Consider the following 12,703-nt stretch of genomic DNA (forward strand, 5'->3'; position numbering starts at 1 on the left):
TATTAGTGTTGCAGTGAGCAATATGACGATTTAAGAGACACAGATGTAATGATCTGCACTTAAGATTCATTTCTGGTAGGAATATGTTTATTCATTCGTATTAAAATTATAAAACAAAATATTAACTTTTTTTATGATATTATTCCCTGTGTATATTCACTGTGTCACTGTCAAATTTGCAATCTTTATTTGTTTCATACGGGAGGATTTCCACTCAATATTCCACAATGTTTTTCTGTGTAATTGTTTAAAAATATATATATATATTTGAAGGAAAACATTTGGTTGCTTTTGTAATACCAATTATTTACAAATAGTTGTTGGTTATGTGGGAGGAGGTAAAGCCAGTGTCACTGAAAGTCAAGTGTACATATAATAAAATATAAGACAAAAATTGTCTATCTTTCTTCAGACAATGCTCGCTGTTGTTGGAGAAGGGAGCTAGGGGCTTTGGTGTTATGCTAATAACGTATCTGAATGTGAAATTTCCCCTGACAAAGGGGGAAGAGATGAGAGGGGGGATGGTGCACTGAGACAGAAGAGGGGAGCCTTGGAGAAATTGGACAACCCGCGAGACTTTGGTGGGCGTGGTCACAGAGGCGAGGGCTTCCTGCTCGGCTGAACACGTGGTTCCGTGTCTGCCTCCCCGCTTGTCTGTCAGTGTGTGAAGGTTTCCAGCCCTTTTCTTACTCCTCTCTTCCCTTTTCTATCCTCCCATACAGCACAGCAGACCTACTCCTCTCTTTACTCCGTCCCGCCCGCACCTGCGCCTCCTCCTTCTGCTGCACGTCTCCTTCTCCTCTTTGCGACGGCTCCCAGGACTGCCGACAGCCAGGCCGCGGTCACTTCAACGTGTCTCTGCTCATAGATAGATAGAGATAGGGGAGAGTGTGTGAGTGAGAAAGTGTGTGTGAGAGCGACAGTGTGAGTGAGTGCGTGTGCGCGCGCCCGCCCGCAACCGGTCCATCCGCGTTATTTCCTCCCGCTATCCCGCCTCGCTATTCAGTCATGACGCTGGAAGCGATCCGCTACCGGGCCGGGGCTCTGCAGATCCTGAACCAGCTGCTGCTGCCACACCAGACCGTTTACGATGAGATCCACTCGGTGCAGGACGCTTACGAGGCCATCAAGTCCATGAAGGTACGGAGCTCCTTTCTCCATCTCCATCCCTCTCCTCACTCCCACTTCCCGGCCGACCTGCTTGCCCGCTGCTCGTGCATTTATCCCCGTCGTGCTTGTGATTTTTAGTCGGGTCTTTTGTGCTCCAGCCGCTGCACGCATGTGTTGCCATATGCTCGCCGCTGTGCTCCCCCCGTCGGCCTCTATTTTTGTTTTGGATGCACCTGCAGATCCCACAACTCCCCGATCATCTATACCCCCCCCCAAAACCATCCTTTATGTAGTTTTTTACATTTCCATGTGAAAGCGCGACAAACTGTATCCATACACAGCAACCCACCCATGTAATATGCACCCCTCCTCCCCCTTTCTTTGGGAGAGATTATTGATGAATTATTAATGACCTTTGCCAGGGTTTTTTTGTTCGCGTTTCGGGCTTGTGCTGCACTCACTGACACCCCCGGCTCATTCCTCCTTCCGTACCTAAAGCTCTGACAGAAAGAGATGTTCAGAGAGTCACATGTTGTTCAAGTTCAGCTGGGAACATTTTCTGATGTTCACTTAATAAGGCAGAGCAGATATTTCACTCTTTTGTCTTCCCGGTGACACACACACACATACAGCAGCTCCACTTTGATCCTGTGTGTGTATGTGTGTGTATGTGTGTGTGTGTGTGTGTGTGTGTGTGTGTGTCAGAGTGAAGGAACGTACCATACATAGAAAGGGTGATGTCATGATAATGGAGTCTAATGGTAGAGCAAGAAATGACTCTAAGACTAGATTATATCATTTTTAGTCAAAGCTGTTGTGACTTTTGGCTCACTGATCACCCACTTTAACATCTGTAGTTGATGGGGGTAATAGTTGTCATGAAAACTGGGAAACAGCTGTTGTAGGTTGGCATAGAAACCAATGAATGATGACCACACTTTGATGCTCACTTTTCCTCTTCCTTGTCCTGCAGGTGCGGGGCGCCCCAGCCATCGCCATCGTCGGCTGCCTCAGCCTGGCTGTGGAGTTGCGGGCAGGCGCTGGGGGTGATGACCCTGTGACCTTCATCAGGGAGTCTCTGTGCCACCTGACCTCCGCCCGGCCCACCGCGGTCAACATGGGCCGCGCCGCCCGCGAGCTGATGGAGTTTGCTGAGAACGAGAGCATGGAGAAGAACTCAGAGCAACTCAGAGAAAGGTGGGCTCAGACTGCCAATCCTCACGTTAGCTCTGGCTTTGAAATGCATGTTTTACACACATTGAAATCACTTTTGAAAGGGGTCTCTTCAGGGCCAGTGTGGACACGAGGAGAGATTTTGGATACACTTCAAAAGATGTGAACCTTTCCATAAATTACAGTTAAGTTTAGTACAGTCTTGTCCACCTGCGGCAGAATTAATTCATTTATCATTCAAAGGATCAATCAGGTCCAATATCTTGACATTTTTCTCTCCTTTTCATTCGCTTGCCTGTGTGCATTGTTCAGTTAAAAATACACTATTGACATTTTGATTATCAGTAGCTCTGTTGAGTGACCATGTTTTTATACTTGGGTCCCATTTTTCTTTACTCTTGCCTACTCATCTGCCTTAGAGCAATGGGCCAGCATAGGCCAGTAAAAGACTGTTAGCAGGTAAACAAGGATGTAAACAATGTTTGCTTTAAACTGTAAAGGAAAACTGGCAATGTAAATGTTTTATGTGTTTTGATGAGCATTTGCATTTGAAAAAACATTTGTTTAGCCTTTGGGATACACGCAGTGCGTTTCATTAAACAGACATATTCAAGAATATCCCCAAGGCACCTTTAAGGCAAATGTTAAGTTTGGTTAGTAACAATGAGTTTAATGTTTGCTTTAGCTGTCATATCAGGAATAGAAGGTATTGAAATGGTCTGAACTTTTCCTTTCGGGAGCTGCTGCTGTAGCACATCCTCACTCAACACCAGCTGCAGGTGTCTATTTGGAAAAGTTGTGAAAGTTAGCAGACTACATAAAAGGTGACAATTGGAAAGCCTGTATACTATACATGTTACTGTGGTTAAATTAATCAGTGTGAAGATTAAAGTCGGTGTGAAAAAGGAACCCCCAAGAAATGTTATTTTACAGCTTCATGTGAAGTCGAGCAGAGAGGAAGCAGAACAGGTTGAGGGAGATGTTACTGTTCGTCTTAAAGAAAAATTCAGTGGATAGTTGTTGTCATTTTGGGCCAATACATCAAATTTTGATTTGACATGCACTGATCAAGTATGTCATATCAATATGGGCTCAGATACCGACTTTATTAAGCAGATCAGGTATTAGCGAGAAGTGACCAATCCTCGATGTATACAGGTTCTTTTTCAATGTCATTATAAAAGTCGGCGTTTCTGACATCAGTTACAGCCATTTAGTAATGGCGGTGCACGACGCCATCAACAGTGAGTCCTGCCCTCATGTTATCTTACAGTAATGATTCAAATAGGTTCTACAGAGAGAGCTTTACTGATTTAAAATAACAGGGAAAAGAAAACACAGAGTGGTAATCAATATCGGCAGATCGGCCTTGCGTTGAGGGATCTGACTTGGTATCGGGGAACGAAAAAGTTTAATTCACTGTTCCCTTGTTTCTTGTGATTGAAACTCTCTTTCCTTCGATCACAGCATACGTGCTGCTGGGTTATGAGTCTGTGTAGCTAAAAATCACAATGCAGCGGCGTGGATGGGCTGTGTTAGTCGTGAGCTAATTATGTTTCACTGTGAAAATGTAAAGTACTGTACTATGGGCAGTGTAGAAGAGCATGCATTGTTTCTATGCAACTTAGCATAGTTTATGCTTAAGAGTGATACTGGAGCTGTAGGGTAATGACCCAGCGGAGACGTGTGATTTTTGCCTCTTGAAATTGTTGGACAGATGTTGCTGTGTGTAGAAATGTGTTGTATACGAAAAAGATTGTGAATGAGAGAAATGGAGGAAGAGATACAGAGAAGTCAAACATGCAGCATATTGTTACTCCAGACTTGATGGACACATTAAGTCCACGGTGACAGACAGAGCCTCTTCTCAATTCCCACCTCTTTTGGCCCCCCTCCGACAGTGTAATTGCCTGGATTGAAGACATGCTGGAGCGTGACGTGAACGACAACAGGAAGATCGGTAACTATGGCGCCCAGCACATCCTGTCTGGCGTCCCGAGGGACTCAGTGACAATCCTTACACATTGCAACACTGGCTCACTGGCCACAGCTGGATACGGGACCGCACTCGGTGAGACTTGGAGCAGTTGGTGTGAATGAGAAAATAGGGTGATGTTAAAATATTTATGGTCCTGTAACTGTCATAATGACTCTGTTTGAGTCTAGGTGTGGTGCGAAGCCTCCACGCGCTGAGCAGGCTGAAGCGTGTGTACTGCACGGAGACAAGGCCGTACAACCAGGGATCCAGGCTGACGGCTTATGAGGCAGTAGCAGAGGGAATCCCTGCCACACTTATTACAGACAGCATGGCGGCCCTCACCATGAGAGAAATGGACATCACAGGTGTGTGTTTGTGTGGTATCAGGTCTCTTTTTATATAACGCTCTTCTTATCGTTGCACTTAATTTATTTTCCGTTTTCCATTTCAGCTGTGGTGGTGGGGGCAGACAGGGTGGTTGCCAACGGAGACACCGCCAACAAGGTGGGCACTTACCAATTGGCCATTTCTGCAAAGCACCATGGGATTCCCTTCTATGTGGCTGCACCCAGTACGTCGTGTGACTTGAGCCTGGAGAGCGGCAGGGATATCATCATTGAAGTGCGCCCCCCTGAAGAACTCACCAGCATAAACGGAGTGCCCATTGCTGCCCCGGGTAAGAAGTGAAAGTTACAAATGTTTTAAAGATGATGAATCTTAAAAAACAGTAAGTTCAGCAGAGGACTTAGAGCAACAGGAAAACATCAGGCTCAGAGAGACAGATGAGCGTGGCCCAGTTCCAGTGGCCGCCCTAAGCTCTAAGTACTGAACCCTAACAGACTTTAAATGACGTCACATGCCATATAAGTGCCAGAGAGAAGAAGGAGCAAAGGCTCCAAATGCTGTCTTTGGTTATTAGTGCCCCTGCCATTGTTTATGTATGTGAAATAGTACTATGAACTGTGTAAAGTCCCCCTAGATAGTCTGTAGAATTGTAGACATTAAAAATGTGTTCCGAATGGCACCTAAAGTAAGTCCCCAATCACTTTGCACTTAACCTGTCTTTCACAACAGGACAGTCTTGAGCCTTTACAGACTTCTGGGTCAATGTCCATGAGCTCTTAAGAGAGGACATTGTAAGTGTGTTAGTTGAGTTTGTTAGAGCTGAATTGAGTCATTTGATCTCTAATTACGTTGCCAGAGTAGCGTGGTGCTCGGTGACATCACAGTAATTAAAGCGCAGTCATTTAATGAGCTCACTGGCCTCTGGAGAGGAAGCTGTGTGCTTGTACATTGTGTTTCCCTGTCTCTTTAACTTTCTTCTCACAATCTTCTCTGTCCCCCCAGTAGGAAATTTTAACGTACATTTATATAGCTGGTGTTTTTATATTTCTCTTTCAATCAAAAAATCTAACTGAAAGATGACCACCAGGAATGAAAAGATTGAACCTGTGTGGTCAAATCTTGATACGTTTTATTTCTGAGTGCCATAGAGCTCTGTTGTTGTCCAAAAACTATAAAAAATATTAGCAGTGAGACAGTTGCAATGTTTGATGTTACTTTCTTACATGAACAACAACAACACTGTGGTTTAACGTAAATGATACACGTACACTGTCCTGCTGTAAATACTCAAATGTGAAATAATCTGTGGTTAAATATAGTCCCAAAGAATGAAGTATTTACCCTTGTTTTGAGTTATTTGCTTAAAAATATTGAACAATTAAAATAGTTAGCTTACATTAATGTTAAAAACAATTTAATAATTAGCCAGAAGTAATGGATAAACCATCGGAAAGGTTAAGCTAACAGTAATCATTAAACTGTTAGAATAGTTAGCTTAAATGAGTGACTAAAAGATTGAAACAGTTGGCTAACGGTTGTCATTAAAGCGTTAAAATAGTTGGCTTACAGTAATGGTTAAATCATTGTAATATTTAGTTAAATGTAATGATTAAACTATTAGCTAAGTAGTATTTAAACCCATTAAACAGTAGTCTTTTAACCCATGAAATGGTTAGATAAAAGTAATGGTTTAAACCATTGAAGTAGTTACTAAAGTGTAATTATGCAATTAGCTTAAAGCTAATGGACAGTGAGTGAACTACAAAATGGACAAAATTAAAAAACAGCTAAAAGTCATGGATAAAGAGCTAAATTGCAAAGCTTAAAGTAATGGATAAACAATTAATATATATCCAGTTCTAAGTCATTGTTAATGGCTAAATTAACTAAATGACTAGTTATCTTGAAGTAATGCATAATGTTCACACACATCGCTAAGCCATTATTGCCACCCTTATTTTTTAACCATGTCTTATTCCCAACTGTGTCCTGCAGGTATCGAGGTGTGGAACCCAGCGTTCGATGTGACCCCTCACCAGCTCATCACAGGAGGCATCATCACAGAGCTTGGGGTCTTCCTCCCCTCGGAGCTCCAGGCAGCGCTCACCGGCCGCCTCACTGCCCTCTAAAGCCACTCAGCCCCTCCTGCTGGTCTGTGTGCGCCACTGCACCTTAATGTCACACACTCAAAGACACTCATTTCATTACAGAACACACTCACAGTCATATTGTGCTTTATTTCATTTTGATCAATGCACAGTCACCTGACAGTGATGCACACACAGAACAACATGTATTCTTCAGTCTCTTACTCACTCACACACTAATTCACTGCAGGGAGTCAAGCAGACATGTGCAGTGTCCCCTTTCTTTAACGCCCCTCTCTGTGTTCTCTCCATTTCACCTTTTCCAAAGGTTTCCATTCCGCCCTTCATTCTCTCATGTCAACCCTTTCTCTGTCTAAATGGCTACTGCGACAAGGATTAGCGCTCAGCTGGACTCAATCCCATAAATTCTATTTGGCACACAATTTTTATGAATCCTTACTGAGGTTATTTTTAGGGCCTCTACAACCACAAATAGAAAAACTTCCAAAAAGTGGCACATGTGATTATTTTATCATTTCAAAGTAGTGTTTTTTATCAGCCATGGTTTATTAAATGCTGCTACCCACTTGTAAATATACATATCCTTGCTGGTAGTGTGTACATAATATGTAGAAAACTAACCTCTGCTAGTAAAAGGTACTGCTATTTTAACCAAATATTTGGTTATTTAAAATTTAGGTTGATATCAAAAATGTTATATTAACATTTAATTTCTTTCATTCCGTTTAGAAATCTTTTGTAGAGGAATAATCCAAATTTATAGCTCATAGATTTTCACAATCAGAAATCTTTAGTGCTGTGATAAATTGTATTACGCTCTCATATTTTACCGTCTGCGACTAAAAGTGAAATTTGTTGATCGGTCCTTGTTACTCAGCTGAAGCCTTTGATGATACACGGCTTTATTTATTTACCTCCTTGTGTGCATCTAGCTATTCCCGGTTTTAGTATATCATACCACATTTGTATTCTCATAATGTACTTATATATACATATAAATATAACCATACTTATTTCAGCAACATATAAATATTCACCACACTGCACTGTATGCTAAGTAAGAATGAGAAAAAAAAAAGTGTCATTCTTGCAAAGACAGCTTTTGAGCAGCACAGAGGTCTGTTATGCTGTTTTACTTGTGTAATACAGGCATCACTATTAAAGGAATAGTTCACCCTAAAATGAGCGTTTGGTCATCTGCTCACTTGCATGTCAGACTTTACTAATATTTGCACAACTACAAAATACCACGCCGTCAGGGCGCTGGTTTAGCTCAGTTGGTAGAGCAGGTGCCCCATGGACAGAGGCCATGGTCCTCGACGCACTGATCGCAGGCTCGACTCCCGGTCTGCTGATCATTTGGTGCATGTCATCCCACACTCTCTCCTCCCCACATTTCCTTCTCTCTTCAGCTGTCCAATATATTAAAGGCAAAAGCATTCTGTTTGTCACTGAAGGGTGAGTTCAGCAAGGTCAACATTAAAAACTAGGCTAATGAAGCTAAATATTGGATTTTTTCGATGAAAAAGCTTCTGTAAACCAAAAGAACACTACCCACTCTGCACCACACAGCAGACAGAAAGGGGTAGAAACTAGCTTGTGAACATATTGGGGTATTTAGCGGCTAAAGAGCCACATATTTCCCAGAGTATTTGGTAGAGACAAAAAAAAGAGTTAAATGAGAGTAAATATCTGTCAGTTGAACACAAACATGACTCAAAATAAATATACATTCTTTGTGCCCAGAGGAAACTGTAAATAGGAAACTGTTTGCAAAGATATCCGCCTTAACACATCTGTAAGGCGGTAATATGTCAATTTTGTGTTTACAGTTTGTTGTGTGGCCCCCAAGTAACCCAAAAATCAAATACATGCAGGTTCAAAGACCAAAGTGTTGACATTATGCAGATGTTTGAAGTTTAAAAAAAATGATGGTTTAAGGTTCAGTTAAAGCCATGCACACTTTTGTTCCTTGTTCCTTGATGTGAGGGTGAGCAATAGATGACTTCAGATCTTTACTTTGGGATGAACTATTCCTTTAACATTGTGGCGCTCTTATCCACACTGCAATATCGTTGTGTAGAAAGCTTTGTGACACACAGCACGACTCCACCCGCAATCAGAATGTAATATTCAACTCAGATGAACATGCTCTCGTTAGGGGCTGTGATCAGGACAGACCTCAGACACTCAGTCACTTCTGCCTTTGTGCTTTGATCAGAATGTGTTTAGACTGTTTGGACTCATGACTGATAGGATGTTTTACTCCATACTGACTTCCAGGCCATCAGACTCCTCCAGGTAGACATTAAGGATTACATGAAGGGTTTTCTACTCAGTTATTGACTGATACTGGTAGCCCTGCCTGCCCTGGGTTTCTCTCCTCTTCTCCTCTTCTCCTTCTCGTGGTCGCAGAATAGTATTGTAGGGCAAAGCATTCAAGCATGCAAACATCCTTCAGTTTTCAAAATCTAAAGATAATTGACAAATTAATCTATAATGAATGCAATCAGTAGTTCAATACAATCAACCAGTTATAACCTGACATCATCCTAGTATTTACCTTTAACCTGTAGACTGTTATTGATTAAGATGGAGATTGAACCCTTGTTAAATATCCCATGTCATTCCCAGGTTGTGTGTGCGAAAGGTGCGTAACTAGGTTCCTGCAGTTTCGTCACCTGGCCACTGATCCTACAATGCGTTTGTTGCTCTAAGAGGTTCCATAGAAAAGTACTCGCTGGGCTGAATGTTACACTGCTCACTGCCTTACAGGTGCAGCACCAGTATAGCCCACAGATCATAACCGGAGAGAGACAGCAGCCCCTCTGTCCTCCCCTCACCCTGGTTCGTATCATGTAGCCAGACCACAGCCTCAACAAGCGCACAGACATGTTGTGACAATCTCATTATATAACTTATTATAATGAGACTCCTGGGGCAGCTATTGACTTTGACAATGCTGGCCCTCAGATAATCCACATTGATTTTGTATAAGTATCCTGTCTTGTTCATATAAATGTCATAGTCTGGCTAAGAAAACCTAGATAAGCCCATATCAGATCAATGTTTCTGATCATTCTCTGTCATGTGAGCAAGTGTGTTACCAACTTAAGTTGCATATTAGTTAGCCAGTTAAACAAAACATGTCCTGGCTGGATCAGATGGAGAAGCTTAATCCAACAGAGTGGTAAATGCAACTGAGTTAACATTCAGAAACCAGGCTGTCTTTAACCTCAACCTCAGGGTGTTGAGGAATCATGTAGGTGATTAGAAAACTGGATAGTGGTGTCATGTATACAAACTCAACTCAACTTTATTTAGATAGCACCTTTCATACATACAAGCATGCAACCTAAAGTGCTTCACAAAGGAACAAACGGACAGAAAAAAATTATTTAAGTTAAGGATATCAATGACCAGATTTCTCAAATTCAATGTTTACATCATATCCAGAACAACCAAAACCAAATAATATTGAGTAAACATGATGGCTGGCTTTTGCGTTGTATGCTCAGTGAGCTTGATGAGACAGAGGTCAGAGGTCTAGCCACAATACTTGTGTACCTTCTAAACACCCCTTCTGACCTCACACACTGCCCTTGTGGACATTTATCCTTCATTTAAACAGATACACACAAATACACTGCAGTCCATAGAAAACACACTTTAAAAAAAGCATAATATGAATAATAATAACTGCAGTATCCATAATATCATTATACATATCTTGCTGTAATATAAGCTTGCTTCTGTCTTCACTTTCATCTCCTCCCTCTTTGTTTGTCCTCTGCCCACTCTTCAAACCTCAACTCACAAAGATGCTGGTAGGTCACACAGGAGCATAAAGGACACGTGTGTATTAGTATTTACTTTCTTTGGTTCTGTACAGTCGAAGACATTAAGTGTTTGGGGGCAAATTTAGACGGTGTTCCAGACATATGTAGCAACTTTGTGGCCGTCAGACCAGCCACATATAATTTCTTTCTATATTCTTAAAAAGTACAAGATTTTTTTTTGTACATCATGATTATAAATGTATGGCTGTGGTTTGTTGTTTTATTTCATGACATTGTGATTCCTAGTGACTAGGCCATTAGTACACCACACTGGGGAGGCCTCCTCAACCATACACACTACCTCTCCGTCTGCCTACACGGACTCAAACACTGAAATGCATGAACACAAGCACTCATTGTGCAAGGCTACAACAGAGCAGATTGACAGATTGCAGAAGGAAAAAAAAGGATTAAAATTCTCAACATCTCACTAATATTTCTATTGTAAATCCAATGTGACGAATAATTTGTGGCGGTGGTGCTTTTAGTTTGCCAAAGTAGCCTAGGTTCAGGCTAGTGTGTTATGTTGGGTTGCGGCTGAATTGTTTCTGCATAACAATATGATTTTTACACCATACTTTTGAAGCAGCAGCAATATAGTACTGTATGTAAAAAAGTTCAACCAACCCCTGTTGAGACGCCAGACACATACTTATGGTCAGGTGCCAAAGTTTAGCGCTGCTTGCCATGTATTTTCCACATTGATTTGATTAATCAAACCAGGTGCTTGTGTATTATTCTCTTAATAATTAGTATGGCCTGCAAATGGAAGGAGTGTTGTTCAGATGGCCTCTTTAAGTGCAAGTATGTTATTGTTGTTATTGATAATCACTTGATCTGGGTTTATTTTGTAACATGTGGAAATAGTTCAAAACTGGATTTTTTTTATATATACGTATATGAATATAATGCTGTAAAGTGCAGTCATGAATTACAAGATTTTCTCTTTCACATCAATACAGTAAAAAGAATAAAACCACAATAAAATGAAAGTTTTGATTTTCTGTCTCAAACGCAATGCAGTATATCAGTCTGTCGCTAAAACACTGCATCCAATAAACAAATGTCCTACAGGATTGTGTCCACACTGCCAGCTAGAGGAATCAGTAGAACATGTTCTTTTACAACAATGCTTATAAAAAATATTCCACAGAATGAGAAAAACGAAAGACGGACATCAGGAAGCTTGGAGAGGAATAACTGACTTTAAGAAAGTAATTTGCCATTGGATTAGGATTCTGCTATTTAAGAAACACTGGGCTAATCAAAAGAATTTAGTGTTCAGTGAAACATGGCTTTGTTATTTTTATTGAGGTTATAAATGTAGTCCACACTTCAACACAGCAGGTGGCGGTAACGCACATGAAAGCTGGTTGCCATCCGCTATAAAAAGTGAATAAAAAAAGAAGAAGAAAATAAGAAGAGAGGTGTTGGACTTACAGTTTGGAAAAGGGGAAGTTAAGGCAATCCTTAAAAAAGAAATCATGAAGAAATGGCAGGATAGAAGGGATAGGGATAACAAAGGAAGGAAATATTATGCAATACAGAAATCCATTAATGCAAAGGGAGTATCTAGAAGAAACAGAAGGGAGGAGATACTTTCAACTAGACTAAGGTTTGATCATACAGGACTAAACAAAACACTGTTTATGTTAGGGAAAAATATGTCTGAGTGCTCTGAATGTAAGATCACAGAGAATGCTCATGCATTACCTTGTGGAAAATGTAGGGAAGAAAGAAGATTAGCACAAATGATTAGTGAGGCAGGAAGGGAATTGGACCTTAAGGGTATTCTGGGAACATCAGGTGAAGGGGTACAGTGCACACAGAAAGCAGTTGTAGAATATTTGAAGAGATAGGATATATTTTTTATATTATTATTATCAATTTATCTGAGGTAAAGTCATTCTCTGACAACTTTCATACTACATATAACGGTACAGTAGGTGGCGGTATGCACCTAAGACGTAATGGTTGCAACCCGCCATTAAACTAAACGAAGAAGAAGAAGCAGAAGAAGAAGAAGAAGAAGAAGAAGAAGAAGAAGAAGAAGAAGAAGAAGCGCCTCCTGTAGGTGGCGCCAATGCAACAATGCAGGATAAAAAACACTATTCAGAGCGTAGAAAAAGAACTGCCTCTTGTGTATTTCC

At 41.2% G+C, this 12,703-nt stretch overlaps 1 protein-coding gene across 3 annotated transcripts; it reads left to right on the forward strand.

The window, feature by feature from the left end:
* The first annotated feature begins 676 nt into the window (after positions 1–676).
* Positions 677–7,227, forward strand: mri1 (methylthioribose-1-phosphate isomerase 1). Of its 3 annotated transcripts, XM_069665640.1 has the most exons (6): positions 677–1,140; positions 2,084–2,307; positions 4,185–4,354; positions 4,450–4,626; positions 4,713–4,937; positions 6,602–7,227. In XM_069665640.1, the coding sequence occupies exons 1-6, from the start codon at positions 1,009–1,011 to the stop codon at positions 6,733–6,735; spliced, it is 1,062 nt and encodes a 353-aa protein (XP_069521741.1). In that variant the 5' UTR covers positions 677–1,008; the 3' UTR covers positions 6,736–7,227. The 3 variants fall into 3 exon arrangements, with proteins under 3 accessions (XP_069521741.1, XP_069521742.1, XP_069521743.1); XM_069665641.1 differs by lacking the exon at positions 4,185–4,354 and having other exon boundaries at positions 2,084–2,406; positions 4,445–4,626; XM_069665642.1 differs by lacking the exon at positions 4,185–4,354 and having other exon boundaries at positions 2,084–2,406; positions 4,481–4,626.
* The last annotated feature ends 5,476 nt before the right edge of the window (positions 7,228–12,703 follow it).

Source organism: Semicossyphus pulcher, unplaced genomic scaffold (assembly GCF_022749685.1).
Source record: "Semicossyphus pulcher isolate SPU_LCO1_2020_fin unplaced genomic scaffold, fSemPul1.0.p SCAF_17, whole genome shotgun sequence".
NCBI lineage: Eukaryota > Metazoa > Chordata > Actinopteri > Labriformes > Labridae > Semicossyphus > Semicossyphus pulcher.